The sequence below is a fragment of the Opisthorchis viverrini genome (genome assembly GCF_000715545.1).
Source record: "Opisthorchis viverrini unplaced genomic scaffold opera_v5_3, whole genome shotgun sequence".
Classification (NCBI taxonomy): domain Eukaryota; kingdom Metazoa; phylum Platyhelminthes; class Trematoda; order Opisthorchiida; family Opisthorchiidae; genus Opisthorchis; species Opisthorchis viverrini.
The window spans coordinates 279,584-300,309 of NW_008751659.1; the positions used below are offsets into that span (position 1 = coordinate 279,584).

General features: G+C 41.6%; 2 protein-coding genes across 2 annotated transcripts in view; one reads left to right on the top strand and one right to left on the bottom strand.

Annotated features, from left to right (window-relative positions):
- T265_00285 (hypothetical protein) overlaps positions 1–19,215 on the bottom strand; it is a gene marked incomplete at both ends in the record, with an annotated part of 149,090 nt that extends 129,875 nt beyond the window's left edge. Inside the window, one exon of the mRNA XM_009164030.1 lies at positions 19,044–19,215. Coding sequence (XP_009162294.1) covers positions 19,044–19,215 — 172 coding nt within the window. The remainder of the gene's footprint in view (positions 1–19,043) is intronic.
- Positions 11,308–14,092, top strand: T265_12503 (hypothetical protein; the record flags this gene model as incomplete). The annotated part of the gene is made up of 3 exons (XM_009164139.1): positions 11,308–11,436; positions 12,203–12,714; positions 13,756–14,092. Coding segments are annotated over 3 exons (978 nt in total), but the record flags the coding sequence as incomplete, so codon positions are not given.
- Positions 19,216–20,726: the final 1,511 nt, after the last annotated feature.

Sequence of the window (20,726 nt, forward strand, 5' to 3'; positions counted from 1 at the left end):
GAGTGAACTGAAAGATGGTATATAGGTTTTTAAAAACAGAATTAGCTCTGAGAAAGTTGTATGGGCGGTTGTCGGGTTGAAATATCGTATCTTACAGAGCTTTTTTGTTAACTGAATAGTGCAAGTAGCATATGTTAATTCGCTGTCCACCATTGTGTTGTACCAGTCTTGTTCCTTTGCACAAGGGAACCGATGCATGCAATATCTCTCTGTTGAGCAGTTCGTATCATTCAGTCCGAGGAATTTTTGGAAATGCACTCTTGAAGGCCCATCCTGAAAGTCACGTGAAAATGTTTCTTTAAGGCAATACAGTTTAACTGTCACATATGTTCTTAACAGTATTGTGAAGTGTTTAAGCATGTAAATGCAAAAGACTTTGAATTCATGGTATGTGTTTACAATAACACGCAGTTTGTCAAGTTCTTTCAAATTCTGTACACCATGAAGAAAAAATAAGACTCATTCATTGTGTGGTGTGCAGAATTTTAGCCACTATTGCCATGAAAGCAGTAACGCTTTCAATACATTTTATTCACAACCCATTTTAGTATTTCTTTCAAATGCCCAGTTCCCACAGAGGTGCTACTTCTGTCAGACTGTCTCAAATATGTTAAATCACCGAGGGACAAGTTTGCAGACAACTCGACAGAGATGGTGCGATTCACTAAGACTTGCTAATCAACTGGCTTTAGGGCAATGCCACTATGGTTGCAATGCGTGAAGCGATGGAATATTCAGGGTTGGTTAATTTCATTTTGGATTATTTAATTAATTGTAATTCGTAAAATTTCCAGTGAGAATAACAGCGTAGTATTTTTGTTTTATGCAGACTGAATTCAGTCTGTAAGCTGGAAATTTAAGGAGATGTCCACTTTTCTGTGAAAAGGTTACATCTAAACAGATTACCGCGCGGTCTAAATGAATTAGTCAAATGTTTAGATTTTAAAGAGACAGCAAATCTCCACCAGGTATTACTTCAGGTGTTCTCAACTGTGAAATTAGCTCAAATCTTTTGAGCGGAAAATTTGATAAATTGTTTACCAGTTCCTTTAACCACAGTTCATTTGCACACAACTACTGCCAACAACGGGTAATTTGTTCACGAAAGTCGACAACCGGCAAGTCGCATGAAACTCCTAGCTGAGAACTCGTCAGTCGAGGAGCTTGTCCACAAGTCCACACTTGATCTAACTCTATGAACGATGGATAAACGGAATTAAAAATGCGAGTTATTCACATTGGTGAAAAAATGCTGGTACTCGGACGCCCTATTCTTCACTTGCTAGTGTGGAGGTTGGAGTCACCCTGGAGAGTCGTGAGATGCAGGCTGCTAGTGATTCCCAGAGAAGATAAAAATGCTACACAGTGATTCGAGACAACATCTGCAGGATGAAATCGGAGTTTTATAATAGCAGTCCAAAATTGAAGAAAATGTCAACATGAAAAACCGTTTATTCAGAAGCTTTTGTCCCATACTGTGGCCAACTTTGTGCACCCAAATTGCTGCTTACCTAGACATCATAACTGATGGGTTTAACGGTTGGCATAGTCAGGACAAGTTCCTGATTATCGTTCAGGTTATCGGGCGAACCAGTCACATCGCCTTAGTGTGAACTTTTTCTGTTATTCATTCACAGCGGTGCTGGCTCTTTCTGCTTGGGCCAAAGTTGTGGTAAGTGATATACCTGTCTAGTAGTAAGATTTCCGGAGTTTGGGTAACGGCATACTCAGGGATATGCAATGCTGGGGAGCTCCTATAAGACCAAAACTCTCTTTAACCCAGGCATAATAAGTGAATATATGCACTGGCAGCTGCAAGCCTGATGTAGATAAGGGATAAAAAACAGGATGTGAGTTTATCTGCGTTTTGTTAGTACTCTGACCGGTCTTTGTGTTGGTCACTGCCGTCCGGATAACGAACTCTTGTTCCCAATCTTTCGGCTTACTGCGCAAATCGGGGTTAGCTGCATGCCATGGTCTTGGAGCATACATAGGTTCTGCTTGTAGGTTTTCTACGCTTAGGGGGTAGTACGAGGATAGGGGCATCTTCTGTTAAGGCCTGAAAGACTAGGACCCAGTTTTTTCGTAGACTTGGTCTCCAAACCTTTCTATATTTCTTGTCTCATGTTTGTATGTGTGTGTCACTTTTTTTTGTCACTTGGAGCTATTTGACAGGACCATTATGGTCGGCGCTTCTTTAACTTCAGGTGTTTCTGTTAGGTTATTTATGCACAACCTTCTGCGTATTTCGTTTGATTCATGGTAGAGAAAAATAGGACGCAAATTTCAAACTGTCCAAAACAATGACCCCATGGATCCTACGTGGAAGAAAACTTTGGGAATGTTTGCTGTCCCGTGGGATCACTTTATAACAAAAACTTTGACCAACGGAGCCCATCAAGAAGATGAATTTACGGATACCGTGTTGTCAGCGGTAGACGGGGTGTCCTCAACCGTTTCAGAAGGGATAACTTCCGGGTGGGGCTTCCATCCCAACCGAGAGGAGAAGGCCATGATTGTGAAGGACTCTCAGGGCGACTGGTGTATGGTCATAGGCCATTGGGATGGATTTAGACGCTTTCCGGAACCACAGGTAATCCCTCCCGGGAACGACACTTGCAAAACCTGTCTAAATCAACCCAATGGAAGCTATTCAACACGCGGGAATGGGGGGCACCTTTCACTGAGGATGCGGTATTTGCGACCACTTGATGTGAAGACAACTTTCGCGCAGGTTAGTCAACGTCTTGGTCGGTTACTCAACTGCAATAATGTTATCGGATGTAACACGAAGGAATGACTGCCAAAGTTCAGTACCAAATAATAAAAGTAGAAATTACTGCATTTATAGAACCTTGTTCCACTGATCATCGTTTGTCTTGCTCTGTAGATTTCTTCTCATATTGAAACCCTAGTATTCCTGAATCAGTCATAGGGGAGGAACCAGTTTCCAGCTGAAATTCTTAGCACGTCATAAACTAAGTGTTCTTACCATTTTCTGAAATGGCTGTCTATTTCAAGGTAACATCTAATCACATCCAACTGTTTGTTGGAGAAGAATCTTCGGTAAATATCGAATCAGCTTTAGAATCAACCAACCGTTGTATAGCTACCCCATCGTTTCTTGGTGGCGTTTCCTTCCTGCAAACCCCAGGAGAGACGAGCTAGAGGTGGGAAATGACGGAGATGGATTTTTCTGAGCCACACACTTGATTCTCAAGGATAAGATGACTGCTCCTTATGATTGCGATTAGACTACGGAAGGCTGATAAGCTGCGCAAACAGCTAGAAGCAAGGCGGGATGGAATGTTACTAACTGTCCAACATCAGTTCTCAAGGGTAAGATGACTGCTCTTTATGATTGCGATTAGGCTACGGAAGGCTGATAAGCTGCGCGAACAGCTAGAAGCAAGGCAGGATGGAATGTTACTAACTGTCCAACATCACACTTCTTGTCATGCGATTTATTCTCGGTCTGCTCTTTGAGTTGTCAGTGCGCAGGAAGAAAGTCTTTTCGGCTTGTACTCTTTCTGAACACGGAAGTCACACGTGGAATTAGCAGAGAAGTGGAATAGTGACCATGGATATCCATTTCTCCAGCTATGACATTGAAATAAGTGGGAAAAGTAGCGTCCTACTTTCCGTTTCGTATGAGGGACATTAATCAATCCAGCTGATACACTCAAACTTATGAGCGATTCGCAGCAAATGAAGGAGGGTACAACATAATTAGTTTGTCTTACCCACATATCTACTCAGAAGGTGGACAAGTTTATTCTTTGTTTCTATGCATTTCATGGTCTCAGGTCGGTTTCGATCAATTAGATCACCCACTACTAGGTGTTTGGAGGTATATATCTCAACCCCCTTGAAGAAGGGACGTTCAAAATCCTATGTGTTCTATTGTTCTTCATTACCACCCCTTATTGTAATCCTGCACCATACGAGACCAAATCCGATCAGTCTACCCCCCTAAACTGAGAAGTCATCAACCCTTAAAGTGAAAGTATAACCAGTGCTGATATCCTTTGTACCAGTTAATAAATAACGAACCCCACCATTCATTGGCTTTTATTCAACGTCTAGCTTCCCCTGGTCAAAATTCTGGGCACCCGCCCTAATAAAAACCAGCGTGTCGGCCAATTCAACCGGGGTTTTGACTTCCCCAGGAAGATATTCTTAGTTTATATCCAAACATTTTGATTGAAGGTTCACACAGAACTGGACAATGGACAGGCGACAACAATTTGGTGGATATTTGAGGATATTTGGACTACACAACTCACCTGATGCCAGGAGTGCTGCAGGTTGTCAAGCTCTGTGGACAGCATTCAATTTAAAGTATCCTCTCAGTAGAGGTCAGCTAGATTGCTATCGGGATACAATTTGGGCTAAGTTTGAGATAATTCCCTTGCCTAGGTGTTTCACCCCAAGATATGTAAATTATTTATGTGTTAGAATAAAAGGTTAGCAGGTTTCTTACTGTGTGAAAAAAAGTTGTCATTCACCAACATGTACTTGTGCACAGTTGCACAATGGAGGGTTGTTAATTAGGCTGAAAAGTGTGCTTGATTTTCATGAAAGAAGAAGTGGTGAATCAGGCGGCCACGGAAAATTCCAATGTGCATTTCGCAATAGAGTGAACTAATTTGTCCTGGATAATTATGGGCTTATTCCCTATCTTTTTGGGTGTGTTGAGATTCCATGTGCTTGAAGTCACCGAGCTGATTAGTTCCACCCAGAGCTAACAGAAGCTCTCACCATACATTTTATGGCTATAATGTCCAAGCTGGAATTACTGCGTGGAAAAAGTTGTGCCGACATATTTCGCAGCTGATAGGAACGCTGTTGACCCCTGAGGAAAAAATCCGCATAAAAATCACCCTAAAGAGTTGCAAGCTTTCTTCCCGCTGATGGTTTGCTACATGCATAGGGCTCTTCGAAGGAAACGACTCTTTTTTACCATCCTTTGAAGGAGCGGTGCTGCGCGCGTGCACAGTACAACTGGTCTATTCAATCTCAGGTCAGCAGTACGCCGCTAAGTTTTCCACAGCCAAGTTCAGCCCTGCGTCCAAAAGCAAAATTCACTGTGTTTTTGAACAGAACTGTCCTGCTAAACATTTGCACCAGACTGGCTTGGGATTTCAGATAAGTGGATGTAGCCGGAGCCCGTTTCCAATTGCTATCAGTAACGTTACTCTCACTGTGAGAAATAGGGGCAGTTCATTTACCGGATTGACAAATCGATTGATTAGTATTGGAAATGCAGTTCGTAACTGCAGTCACGAGACAGGCAATTGAGCCGGACTGATACAGCCTGTTTTGTTTCGTACGCTGTGCTGTTTAGGTCAAATAGTGATAATTCTTCTTCATTCAAATGTCCTCGACGAAGACATATACGTATTAGCCTCACAAAGATTGATCCTAAAAAAATTAAAGCGTCACCATTCAATAACAAGAAAATCCAGCTTCGTAAAAAATGCAATTAAACGTCACGAATAACCAGTAATAAACTAAGTAAAGCACTACATTTTCAACCTGGATAACTTCGGTTAGTATGTACTTTACCGTTTGAATATAGCAGCTAACCCATCATGAAGTAGAGATTATTTTCGCACGGAACTTGGTCTGACTGAAAGTCTAGGGTGTGATTATGGTTAAGAACTACCTTGACTGTCACACAGCTCTACAGACATTTCATTTTTAGTGTTTTTTCTGAATAACATGACACCTCAACAAGCTGATTTGACCACTCTAGCCCTGGTGAGTATTTAATCCCAGCTTGTGAAAATTAGGACTGGATGTTGATGTCTCAGGAACCTCGTCTTCATGTGATTACATTGACGCCCAGTATGTTATGAGTGGACGTCGACATTCCTTAAATTTTATTAGATTTTGAGGTTTCTTCATTCACTTCAATTAATCTTCAATTAATCTACCTACACTGAGAATTATCAATCTTCCTCCATTACGTGAAGGACACTGGCACGCTCATCAATATCTTGAAACGAAAAACCAATGTCATACCAGCTTTGCTGCCTAAAATACGTAAGATCCAAATCTAAAATTTCGGAGTGAACCACATAATAAAGTTTAAAACTCCGAAAGCCACTCACCTTGAACCTTTTAAAAGAACGCCCAAATTCACCCAGTTATCAGAAGGAACATAATGCCCATGATGGAAATATGAAAATTTTTTTCACTCTGCTGCTTTTGTAAACAATCTAGGAGTGATGGAACTTAAAGATAAATCCAAATAAAGCAAACCTATTGTTTCTGATAGTGCAATGAATGACAAACAGAAAGACAGATTAGCTCCATCAGCTTGGTCACCCATGATGGAAATATGAAAATATTTTCACTCTGTTGCTTTTGTAAACAATCTAGGGGTGATGGGACTTGAAGATAAATCCAAATAAACCAAACCTATTGTTTCTGATAGTGCAATGAATGACAAACAGAAAGACAGATTAGCTCCATCAGCTTGGTCCAACCCATCCAACCCGATGCTGAAATGTGGATAAATCATCTTAATAACTCACCGGGTGGTCATGTGTTCTCTGCCAGGACAAAGTCAAATTATTGAATTAATTTCTGGAATAGCAATGAATCATCAACAAAACATCAATCGATCCCAGATGAATGGCCGAAAACTGCAGTTGTTTGGTTCAGAAAGGACCATCCGTGAGAGTGAGCGCTGAAAGACTGTGGTGTAAAGAACCGTGTTCTTCGGAGATATCCGAACTCATCCGAGTTAATCGAATGTACCAGTAATTAACAAGAGGCACCAGTGAAGTGTTCATGTACTAATGAATTCTTCACCGGTCACCGTCTGTGTAAGCCGTTTGACGGAAAGTATCTGCTTGTCGTTCTGTGAGGTAGGAAGTTTAAGCTGATCATTCTCCACCTCAGAGGCCTTCATTTCAGATTCTCCATCCTCCTTCTTCATGACACTATAGTTGAGCTCAACTTCTCCCAGAACACTACCCCTCAGAAGCTGGGTGGAGTTTACTTGTCATATACGTTTATCTTCAAACTAAACGGGGAAAATTCCACAGCCGAAAGTTGGTTAAATTTCATTTTTACGGCAGCCAACAAACTACCTACAAAAATGTAGACTGTTATATACTGGAAGTAGCTCCTGCTACACAGACGAACTCATTTGCCCCGCAGCCTATGTATAACAACTAACTACCTACTCATGGAATTTAGTATCTTTAAAACATCTCTCATAACCGTTTGGAAGTGTACCATCTGAAAAGGGGCTGAACGAATTTGGTTGGTAGTCCGAAGATTATCAACTGTCATTAAAGTATAGTATATTCTGCGACAAATATACTCGTTTGCAAATCAATTAGGTTTTCACGGGAGACTCAAGTGGACTTCTTGTTTATGCTGATCTTCAACTGAGTGTGTTGCACACAGGCAACCTCGTGTTTCAGTTGGTACGATATCCGAGATGCCGAAGTATATTTTCGTAATGAAAACCATTCACGAGGTTGCTGAAAACTCTTCGACATCCCACCATCGGTTTCATTCCTCTTGAGGCTTATCAGATAAGCGCATTTCTTCAATTTCCGTCAGCCCTATGTTCTACTTGGACTCAAATTGGACTGAATACACTAATTTGAAAATCAACTTGGTTTTCACGAAGGACTCCAATGAATTTTTTGTTTGTGATATTCTTCAACTAAATGTGCTGCACAAAGGTAACCTCATATTTCAGTTGACATTATACTCCAGTTATCACAGTATTTTCAGGAACCTTGTGAGTAATGTTCTTTATGACAATATACCTTGGGGAGAAGGTCTATGCATCATCACCGATCTAAGACCAGTATCCCCCGAACTGCATTTTATCATCATATGTACGTGACTCCATTTGGTGACTTTAAAGGTGATGGAAAAGAGTACAGAGCAACCGATGAGGAATCCAAAATGTTTTCAGCAAGTGTGTAGGGGAACCGCTGCACCTAAATAAGGACATGTGGTTATTTTCTCTGATAATGGAAGACTTTTACTCTGGGATTTTATTCATTTTTTGGTCTCAGATAAGGGTCTTAAGTGATTTTTCCGGGGGAGCTGGGGAGAAACTAGAGAGAGACTAGTTCGTTTACAGTTGAAAAACCCCATAACATGAGATTTCTTTGCGGTTACACCTCTACATTGATTGACTCACACATGAACTGTTTGCTCTAAGTGCCAATCGTTATGATGAGGATAGCAAGAATTAATTTACCTCCATATCGGCGACATTGTTTCTCTACTACTAAATGTGTGAACTCTATTCAGCTGATAGGCAAAACTTATAGTCACAAACTTCGCACATCGAGTCATACGACATAATTAGGTCTCACTCTAAGGTTGATTTTCAGTTTTCCCAAATGAGGAACTCTAACCCAAATGTTGGTACGTGTATTCCCAGCATACCTTGCCCTGCGTTATGATGTCATCTTTATCTGTTTTCAAACACGCTGAGATGAATGGGAACAGACTAGTGGAAATCGGTCATTAATCTCAGAAATCCTTCGCAATACCCAGTAATACCAAAAAAGAAAAAGACTGCGACAAAGGCACCCATTTGCATTTTAATTTAGCTTTGACGGAAGACTCACTTGGAACCCAGCTGGAACTTTTATGATGTATCTAGGCGACTGAATGTACCGTACCAGACCACTTTAGTTGACACTATATTAGAGATATCGCGATGTATGTATAGATGGTAAACACTACTCATGAGGTTGATGAAAAATCTTCGATAGCCCAAGACATAAAAAAGGAGAGATTCAGCTGCGTTCCAAATGAATCTCTCGTTACAACCAAATCGGTGTGTAGATGAGTGTATTTGTCCAACTTGGGTTCAAGGAGAACATAAAGTTGGCCGATACTCGGGTCTGCGCCTACCTGACGAACCTTAGGAAGGGCACAACCGATAGTGAGCTGTCGAAGAGTTTTCAACAACCTTATGAGTAGTGTATTTACAAAAAGTTTGTTTTGCTGCGAGTGTGACGAGGGTTTCTAGGGGTTGACTTGACCATGTGTCCTTCCACCAGGCCACTCTCTGTTTTCAGAATGAAGCTATTGGTTCAATCACAGATTACACTGACGTAGATTGTGGACAACGAACTTTCCAATTTTGATTTGCTTTTGCGATTTTAGTGACTTTTCTGGCCATCTAAACTGAGTCATACTTGATAGTGTTAGTTAGCTGGATTACACATGTGAGCTTAATGGCGTTCATCAAGCCGTCAGGTTAGAGTAACATACAAACAGTAGCATGGGCAGGCATCACATAATAGACGAATACATACCTACACACACAATACAAATATTGTCGTTGATGCCGGAGGAAGTCTGGATCAGGTAGCCATTGGTCTCCCTACCGGGGTCCGTAGTTAGTTTAAAAAGTTGATCGTCACCAATCGAGGTAACATCATCAGCTCGTGGTTGGGTTTATGATCCCTCCCCACCTGTTTGGGTCTAAGGGGTTGAGTTGAGCCGAAAAGTACCTGTGATGTAAACCTCGTAAACACGTGATAAATTAGTTGGATATCTAAGTAAGTGAAAGAAAACTGACTGAGTCATCAAAAATTGTGCTACAGAATTCCATGTTGAGGGTAAGCGGTGAAATGTTTGTCTAAGGTGGCTAGAAATGAGTTTTTGGAGTAAAGACTAGGTTGGTGAAGGAATATGAATTGCCGACGACGCTCGTACTTATTTTTATTGATAGTCATGCGTTAATCTATTTCAATATTGAGTGTTTACACGTTGTATCTAATTGGAATCCGCACAATATACATCATCATTAAGTATAGGCATCCCTTTCATAAATAGTTTTTCTTTCATTGGGACAACACTGTGCGCCATCATAGAGTATTTCACCATTTGGGCTGAGGTGATAAACGAGGCTTGCTTTAAAAACTGATGATCATAGCAACGGTCGTTTTATGTGTGCTGAGAGATTCGTCAAACTTAGGCCTCAGGATTTTCGTGTGATTCTACGTTACTGATTTTCAAGCACAAACACACGGTTAAAATCAAAGTTCCATCACCCTTATCTAGTCGTAGCATACTATTAATATTGTTGATCAAAGCCCTTCGAAGTCCAGGACTGGTTTCGCCCTTCCTGGGGCTCAACAGTTAGGCGCAGACATCGAGAGTCCTTCAAAGTTATATTCTACTTGAACCTAAATTGGACAGATTCTGACAAAAACCGGCCTTCGACTCAAATGAATCCAGTTGATTCGGTCGTTTATGATATTCTGCCTCAAGAAGGGCGAAAACGGTCATCGTGTATCAATCAGTTTTCAGCAGCCTTATAACTAGCGTGTTATATCTAGACAAAAACGTATTGTGACATCTCAAAAGCTGTAACAACTAAAACACGAGTCAGATCGGTGCAACACATTCAGTTGAAGCAGACCACAAAAGCGAGGGGTTTAGCTGGATTCAGTTGAGCCTTCTATTAGAACTGAATTCGAGTGTAAATTAGAGTACTCTTCAAAAGTCCGTCTGACAAAATCCTCGAAGGATACTGATAGGAACTAATGTTTGTTTGTATATTTGCAGAATACAATAACTTTGATTTGTGCTGACCTTCCCTCTGACAGGTTACCATTCATTGGTGCTCTTGGAAAGTAAGTGGTAGTAAGAAGCTGGATAGTATGTAGATCTTATCAGTCGAAAACTTTCACAAACTGTTCGGGCGACTAACATCCGAAATCTGTAGGCTCTATCCGATTGGTGCATCAAATGCGAGAAGTACTTTACACCTATTTTATCCATGTTAGTGCGCGATTCACGAAATTTCAGGGAGTCCCGAGGCAGTCAAAAAGTGACCAAATGATGTTTCTGGCGTGATTGAAGGGTGAGCGGCGAGGTATCCTAAGTGCGAGTGAATCATACAAACGATCAGGACGTTCAAATGTTCAAACTAACAACCGAGAATATGAAATTTCATGTGACGTGCGTTGTTGATAATTTTGAACAAGAATAGAACATCTGTACATTGCTTCCTAGCTTTTCAGCACAGCTTACATGACGAAATCTCCACTAAAATTCCGAAATCCATTCAGACTATCGATATTATTTGTACTTGATGGTGATATGAGGAGATTTGATCGCTGTGTAGCCATACCTTATACCCTTCCTAATTCTGCAGGTCTTTGTCTGAATACATGGTTTTCCTAATTCCGGACAGGACATGCCAGCCAGATTTACGTCCTGTTCAACTTCATCTTATTGGGGACTTTTACAACTTCTTGACAGTAAATTATCTCCCGTCTGCTTGCATAGGTGCCAGACACAATGAACAGCCTTTCTGTCATTCTTCAAAATGCAATGGTCAATCTTAAGACGGGAGAAATTAACATCAGCAAAAATTGCGAAGAAATTGCGCAAAATGTTTGCTTGGCATTTTGTTGTAGCATTCTGCACGTAAGTAGTCTGTTGATGTGTGTTAACATTTTATGAGATACGTTCACTTTGCTATTGTCCACCCACTGTTGTTACTGTCGCAAGTTGACATACATGTCAGACCTTCAATGTTGCTGCTTGCCACAGTACGTGATGGCCTCTAAACAAGGCTGTGATAAAACACTGACGGTATCTTGGAGAAAGCTTTACAAGTGGTTGCGACCGCTTTCTTGTACAGCTTAGACGGCCCTGGAAAAGTAATCTTTTATTCTAAGGTTACGCCGTGTAAACAAACATTTTAAGAGCTCCTGTGGATCAAGGATTATTCTTGTTCACTAGATTATGCTCAGTCATCGCAAAAGCTTTTCTATTTTTCAAATGTTTGCGTAAAGATCAAAATATTTTTGGATTTGGAATTCAAATTATTCTTGGAGTAAAACGTTTTGATGCATACAAGTTGCACGTGAATCAATATGGTGTTGTCTCACTGCCAGTGATTGCTAGATTAATGAGAGAACACCTCATCCAGTAAAAATCAATACTAATCAATGTATAACAAGGTCACCGTTTAAACAACTAGTGGAGTTGCAGTGCCTTACATAACGTTGCGAGTGCAATTCTGAGAAAACAACACACCGAATTGTTGACTCTAATGTGTACTCACTGGAAAGCTGAATATCAGGATGATTATGAGCCGCATTACTTGATAGCTGTGTTTCCTCTCGTCTTAGTTGTCGTACTATTAAGGCCATACTGACTCAACCTTTTGTTCACCCAAATAACCTAGGTGTTATGTCAACCTAGAATTTTGGTCCAAGAAAGCGTCCTTGATGCCGTCCACATAGCACTGAATAGGACTTCCTTTCAACCCGCAATCAGCCGTCCATCAGAAAGCATCATGACGAACCTCTCCACTGCATTTGACCAGGACCCAGTATCCTTAATGACCGCATCTACATCCTTCGATTCTACGAGCCCAGTGCAACCTCCATCTCGAGGAAATACCCTATGCGAACAATATAATGATTGTCGCAGTTCGGGAAGTTGTTCCTCAACCGGGCACAAAATGGAATGGATGATGACGTCGGAACCAGTCGTGTACTGTAAAGCCGAAGGCGTGCAGCTTGCAGATACTGGGAATTCCGTTCCAACAAAGACATTCGAAGATCCCAGTAACTTCTGTTCAAAGTCTTTAGAGGTTCTTGGTGTCCCTCAGTTTATTCTGATTCCAGCCGGAGAACACAGAAGAACCGAATTCAGTATTCATCCGGCCCATTTACGTCCATTATCGATCCAGGAGTGAGTCAGACAATAATGCAATATGGATATTGCTTACCTGGTCACCCTGTTCAACTCAGAACATATCAGTTCCAGTTAACGTGATCCAGGAATGTACAATTAGAACGGGGAAGCTATATGACCGTCAATATGACCTATACATACTCTAACCTTTGTAGGTATCTAGTTGACACTGCTCTGTCTAAACATGTAGCAAACCATCGATTCAAGTAGGAACTGAGAGTTAATAAGGTGAAACCATCCCATATAATTAGCAATGCTAGCCACGCTGCGATTGATACTACGGTTGCCAGAATTTGAAGTAGTGCTATTGGCTTAGCTTAAGTAATCGGTTTTGTTAGATGTCAGAGCTTTTCAAATTACGATACCACATCATACTTCAGTACTCTGGACCCTAAACGACAACGACGTTACAGCAGTGAAACCGGTCACACGATCACAACGATCGAACAATGTCATAACCTGAGATCCTGCTGCTACCAATATGTTTCAGCAGGCAAGACGTTCCTTGTTTTTATGGCATTAAACACAGCTGATATTGATGACATCAACGTGCCACCTGAAGGATGTTCAAGAAACGGGTTCAGTTTGCCTTATTCCACGTCAGAAAGAATTTTTGGGTCATATTTAAATTTCATACCCATATCATGATACCATTAATTAGAATGTACACTCATATGACTCTTTCTAGAACGATCATCCTCCTGTCCTTGCCTACTCATTCTGATGGGTCCACACCAAATGTAAGGCACTGAACACGAGTTTGGCTCATATTAGAGCTCATCAGCAATCTTAGCCTGGGTCATGATGGGTTTTGAACCCCGCACATCTGCCGTGTGAGGCGAGCGGGTTATCACAACTCCACTGTTTGTGATTTCGAGACTTCAGTGTCCGTTACAAGGCTGGACTTACCAAGTTACACTTGTTGGAATGTGTGTCCATAACCGCCAAATTAGATCTTATTTTATAACCTATTTCACCCAACCACACTCTAGCCTTTAAAGTATATTCGTTAACTCATCATCTTTCTGTCTCTACAAGGTGCTTCGATCACATTGTTGCCTGTGAACAAGAACGCAAACGACGTCTATGCTCTGCACCTTACAATGAAGGATATTCTTGTGGGCGCGGTTTGATGGCATCGTTGAGTTTTGTAATGTGCCAGGCATCTGGAATACTCCTTGACACTCTGGTTCCCAGTATCCAACACCTTCGCCAGCTGGAGCGCTCAAAGCAGCTTTCAGCTGTATTGCGACAAAATACCTTGGAATATTCTAGTTTGGAAAGCCGTGATATTACACCTAATGAATCACATGGAAACAACGACTCACCTCAAAATCGCACCAAGTCCAATTCAGCTGCAACCATTACTGAGGAAGTATACCACAAATCAGATATTACTTATCGTGACGAAGATTTGATCTCTCCATTGAAAAGTTCAAACGAATTCCAGTTGAATCACATATCAAAGTTGTGTGTAATACCAAAAACTGTTCCTATTCCCAACCATTCTGCTGTCAGCTTATCAAGACAGCCGTTTGTAGGTTGGCGTTTGAGTGACTTTTATGACTATTTTCTCCTGGAACTCCCTGATATTTGTCCAGGATGCTTAAATGGCTGTCAGTTTTGCAGTGGCATTGGGGTTTTATAGGATCAATTTACGAGTCTTCATCCTCAAATGCTGCTTCACTTTGATCATACAAATCCCAACCACATGTACCACGTATTTGATCCTTGATTTGATTGACCATTTTCTATTGAATCTTTTAATAACAACTGACTAATCGAAGGTACTTGTTTTCTTATATATTCGTCAATACTGGAATGGACGCCTGGGCCAATGGAATCGAGAATATTTTAGGAAAGCTTTTACTTTAACTTGATCGCCATTTACTTCAGGCAGGTCAGTTTCAGTCGTATGTTTCAATGCGAAACGGTGGTACCGAAATTAGCTAGAGCTTCAAAAGATTCGTTATTCTAACGTCCTATATTTAGACTTTCGGCGATCAAACCCAAAGTATTTAGTTAGACCTAAATGGAATGACTTGTTGGCAAATCGAAATGACACTATTGAAGAAGCATATTCAATGAAATTCGGGCGAGTTTCAGTCAATATTTTTATTAATTTCAGGTTATCCAGCTTACTAATTTCAAGAAAAACAAGAGCCACGTATCGCTACCCACTGTGCTACTTCAGTGTGAGGGACTAATTCTCAGTCAAAAATGCTAGTGGCCAAAACTAAATTTCGGCTGATCACATAAGCGCTATAAACGTTTAGTTCAGCAGACAACCTGCCTTCCATTCAACCGCAGCTGCTGCCCCTATCAGTGTTCTGAAAAGCCCTAAAAGGCTAGTATTTCTTCTAAAATCAAATAATTAACAGAGAAGCCCCTATGTCATTTTGGAATGCATCTTGCAAATATTGAAATGTTCCCTGATTCTGCTAAAAACGCGACCACTTGCTAGTTCCACCTCAAATTAAATTTGATCCCCTTTTTGTCGCGCCTTCTTTGGCCACAAATGCGAACAAAAATGTGACAGTGCAGATCATAGCGAAAAAACCACACTTAACACTGGTGTTCCACAAACCGGAAAACTTGAGGCGGAGCTTTATTCCCCACCACTGACCCTTAATAACGGTGCAGTAAAACTCCCAGTGTCCTGGTTGTTAGCACTGTTCTGAACGTGCAACGAAATTGTGCAATGTGGAAAAGCACTTCGTTGCTAGTGATCAACGAGTGACCCCACAAGAGCCAGGTTCCTGTTTAATGAAAAAATTGAAATGATCAACGAGTGACCCCACAAGAGCCAGGTTCCTGTTTAATGAAAAAATAAAATATTTTTTTTTTACAAATCTCTACTTCATTTAGCTGTAGCTAACAGGAAACCTACGGCCCTTCTTCTAATGAGATAATGTGTCTTTCCCAGTGAATATCATTTGTTCTGCGCCCGGATTTTAGAGATTCCAAAGCGCATACTGGATGTTATCTACATGTCAAGGTAGGATATTTGAATCAAATATTGTACCAAGGCAAGGGCAAAAGCATCAGCTATAAAACTGATTCATGCATGACGCTTTCAAATGAACGGGAAATCCTGCTAATTTTGGACTTTTAATGCTGGTAGAATGGTAAAACTTATAACGGAGACTTTCAAGACAAAGCATGTATTAGATACTCTCATTAAATAGACTGTCAATTCGAGCTGTGGTTAGCTCACTTTTCACTAGCGATGTTGGGAGAACTGTTAGAGCTGCTTAAAGTACTTACTTGATGAGTTCGCCTCTAACAGGCCCTCCGAAAATTCTTAGACTCCTTCGAACTCATTCATATTTCAGTTTTTTTCGATCAATGACGAGACTGACCATTATGTTTTACAAACATAAATGAAGCCAAACTCCAGTAGTCCGTAAGAGCCAGCGAAGCGTCTCTTATCATCTATCCGCACACAGCGGGTTCATCGTACAGATCTGAATTTTATCATGAAGAACCCCATTTTTTCCAAACGAAGATGGTGGACTTGGTCCGAATGCCGTCTGGAAGTTCCATACACCCTGGCGGTTCATCTTAGCATCCTACTGAAAAGAGAGCCTATAGAATCAGATATTATCCAACATTGTCAGCAATCACGTGTTCTGACTGCTTGATGGGGTGGAAAAGTCCAAACCGAGCGTAATGAAAGCAAGGAAAGATAACAGCGCTAAGTATTATGGTATATAGTTGGCTGGTGCACAAGGCAGATTACCTTGTTGATAGTAGTCAAACGGACCAAAGGCTCCACATAGCTATTATATCACCTATCGTGATGTCAATAGCTAAGCATAGAATTCGATTTACACCAGAGAGGACAAGAGTTGGAAGCAAATACTATGAATTCTATTCAAAATCTTTGAGTAACTCGATAATTATAACTGTAACAATAAGCACCAGCACTATCTCCTCGCAGTTTCAAATTTCATCTCATACGACAATTTTGTCAAGATTCAACCAAATATCTCACCCTACTTTGAACTCAGCTTAGCACGGCCTACTGGAGGATACCCGCCTGATTTGTGTTGTGTTAGACGTAGGGACATCCAGGGTGCTACTGTTACTCTCTTTTAAATGAAGACATCAAGCGGGAGGCGGCATCTGATCTCTGATCTTGAAGATCTTTTTTTTCCACAGCGTAACTACATGTGGTAATATAGTTGTATATAATGTGCGACTAATATGGCTACTCTATAATGATGTCCATCCTTGGTCCTTGGTCAGTATTTGTCTGGGAGCCATTACTATGCTGAAGAACAGGATGCTCTCGGTATGTAGACGCAAACTTTCGCTTATCTGATTGTTGCTTCATCTGTCCATCCCCACCATTATCTACACATCTCGAAGGGTTGGATTTGATGTCTGTCATCGCCAGTAGTAAGCCCCTTACGTGAGAGCTACAGTGGACCAAACTTGGATATCATCGGAGCACGCAAGTAGCATCAGTGTGAACTTAGTGTAAATTTTATAGGATAGAGTGGGATTTAGTTAATCCCTCAGCGAGAAGTTCAAGTGCACAGAAGGGTCATAAGGAAATTCGGAGTGGAGTTTTCTTTTATAAAAAACGGGTGCTCTTCTTACATCTTTTGTCAACACAGACCCCGCTGTTTGTGGAGTGTAAGTTTACGGTCAGTCTTACGGTCCAGGTTTTCGGTTACCATGACATATTTTTCTCAGTGTGTAACAAATCCAAATGTGTACACAAGTGGAGTAAGACGTCTGCAGTTGGACGTCATCCACTGTCGGTCAAGTGAAGTATGGTTGTGTGTACGTGGGTTTGAAAGTGGTCACTACTGCAGTCAGTTTACCGTTTATGGCTCTCGTACAAATACCACCAGCAAATAAAATTAAAGAACATTTAGAAACAGTAATAAAGCACATGAGTGAAATTTGATGTGTGTTGGGGACAGTTATCATGGTCACGGTCCGCACGGTGTATTTATTACTGACAATGAACAACGAGCTAATGGACCAACCAATTCTATCAACTCTGACAAGGTAAACTGTCTCTAACACGTACTCACTTTCGCTCATACGTCATTCTATTTTGTGCCTAATTAGTCCTTAGTTATGTTTGTAAGGTTATTGCTCGTCACACTTAAGAATGGTCTGTCCAGCTGCATCAAAGTGAATTAAACGAACACGGACCGTCGCATTGACCTGTGCTTACAGCCGATGCATGACTACGTTGATTGCCATGGCCTGGCACATATCTGCTCTTGCTGAAAAAGGAAGCGGCAGTCGATCACTTCTGACGTCAGAGATTGCTCGTTTTCGTGACATAGTATGTAAAACTGCATCTCAGAAATGTTCTGTAATTTTGTAGACCCCTTCTGACCTTTTCTGGTTAGACTTTAGAAAATTATTCAGTTTAACTTGGGTTGTTCATATGGTTTCTGAGCGAGGTACTCCACTGGTTATTTACTACTGTTATACCTAGTTTTTGTCCCTGGTGTGAGAGAGATGCTGTCCTTTATTCAGCACAATGTGTTTTTGCATAGTACCCCGTTGCCGACCAAATATTTTTTTAGAGTCCGCCACCGGTTCTTCGCAATATACTGATTGATGCTGTTCTCTATCCTACCCTATTCATCCCGATGTGGTTGTCCTGTCGTCCGTTAGAAGTGTTAACTAAGAACTTGTACTTATGAACTGAACGGACTGAAAGAAGCCAAACGAATCTACAAGGCGCCGACTGGTTTGTTCTAAACTGCACTTTATCTGCTTTGCGCTCGGCATTTAGGCAGATTTGAAAGCATTCATAGTTTACTTACACTCAGCTTCGGTTTTTCAGTCAAAAAAGGAGCACTGCCAAAATATCAATCTATGCTTTATCGCCGAATGAAAGTTTACTAACGCTCGTGGTCACGAGAGTCCTCAACCTTGATCTGATATCCTAAATCAGCCTTACCAGACAAACAGATATAATACACTTCTGCCCCGCGCCGTCTAAAGTCTTACGGTTTCACGATTATTGACACCGATCATGCGTCCAAAAAACTCACCGGAGACTAAAATACTTATGGCATCTTAAGCAAATCATGCTAAAAATCCAGATATTTCAAGCTCGTCGACCTAAAAACATCCCACAAGTTTTCTAAATTTCCGCGAGACTGTATCGCAGAAATGAGGTTTCTTTCCTTTGTTTGGCTACAAGTGACCATTTGAATCGTCGATGGAATTAGCTGAAATAAATATGAAACTGAAGTATTCAAACCTTGAAATCATTGGCGCAACTGAAGCAAACATTAGTCAGTGAGACGAAGACATGAACGTTCTGCAGATTCATGTCAACAAACCGTGCGACTTCAATGCACATACTAGAAAAGAAGGGATATCCTGCAATCCTACAAATGGGACGATGTTCATTTCATTCCCAACCGCTGGTTCTTTCAGTCTTGCTGCGTATTTAAAGCCCAGGTACCCGTTTGTTTCTGCAGCGGATGCAGCGGTTCTACAAGCCATGAACATGTCTATTGTGCCACATGGTATTCTAGTTGTTCACTATGACAATTCCTTTCTATCTCGAAATTTGTCTCCAGATTACTGAGAACTTCTGACCGCTATTTTGGAAGCCTCTTCTTATCTGCATTACATTAAGGCCTGATCAGCCATTCACATCGACTATTTTGTATGAACATGCTTGGGACGTATCCTGAGGGTGATGGGTCAAGTTTATTTTGCTGATTTTCAGCAACATGTGTTAATGATCGATCTCGAAAACCACGAGAACCACACATGTCAGCGTGTCGCCACTACATTCAACCCGGAGTCATGATAATTCCCCGATTCATGTAATTGCTTCACCCGTGTACGTTTGATTCCCACGTGTTTTGCGCCTTCGAGCCCGTCATTCACCTTAACACAAAGGTAGACTAGCATGTATGCGTGTGTGCCACTGACCTATTTACCCATCCTCCGTCGTGCCCCGTCTGCCGCGCCTGATTTGACTTGCTGTATTGTAACGCAGTTGAGACTCGACTGTATCTGCATGCACGTCTATCACATGAGCTTATGTGTCTCTCCCCCCTCTCTCTCCCTGTTGCAGGTACCATGGCCGAACCACCACGAGCCCCGGACAGGAAAGAATAGCCGCTTGTACAACCCCCCCTGACTGACCTTGACCGGCCCCCCTATTTGCACACCCGCTTCTTCCGGTTTCGGTTCGGGTTAATACACGTATTAGTGCACAGGTGATGATAGTCATAATAGAAATCAAAAGGTGTATGTGTGCACTAATAGAAGTTTTTACTATTTCTGTGACACGTATAAAAATAAATACAATGCGAAAATGGGAGCAAGTCAAAAAGGAACTTATCGTAGGTGAGAGTTCCTTGGTGAAAGTCCGGACGGCGGTAACGTGTTTTCTCCGCAGTTTGGCTGCTACACGTGTTCCATGATTGTCTGTGGACTTGGAGTGCTTGCTGACTCCTTGCTCCTGCACGCGCACACGTGAGCCTGTGTCCTGACTGGGTTTCCCTTTATGTAGGTCCCAGTGCGTATACGTGGGTGCGTCGGCACATGAGTGGTTGCTACGCTGACTAGGCGGCGCAGACAATCGATGTCAGATGAGTCAGCTTAATGTGACGTGTTTGTGTGTGAGAGAAAAGACTAGCCTCGCGATCCAGTGAGCGACTGTGAGTTGAACAGTCAAGTATGTGGGTGACTGGGTCGCTACACACGTGTGTTGTTGCTACACTCCGGTCTTCTTCCCTGTACCACCCGACCTGTGCGCATATGTGCTGTGTATACTGTGTGAATTCATTAATACCAGTCCGTATATCTGCACATTTCAGAACTGACGTGTGCCGTCCTCTGGAACGTCGAATACCGCTGACTTCCTGACATCTCACGCTACAGTATGGTGATTTCCATATCATCGCACCAGAATCACTGGACTAGCCTCGCTAGGGCCGACCGCAACCCAAACTAGCGAGCAAAGACTTTGATCGCTGTTGCTTGGGCTGGAGAGTCTGACAAAG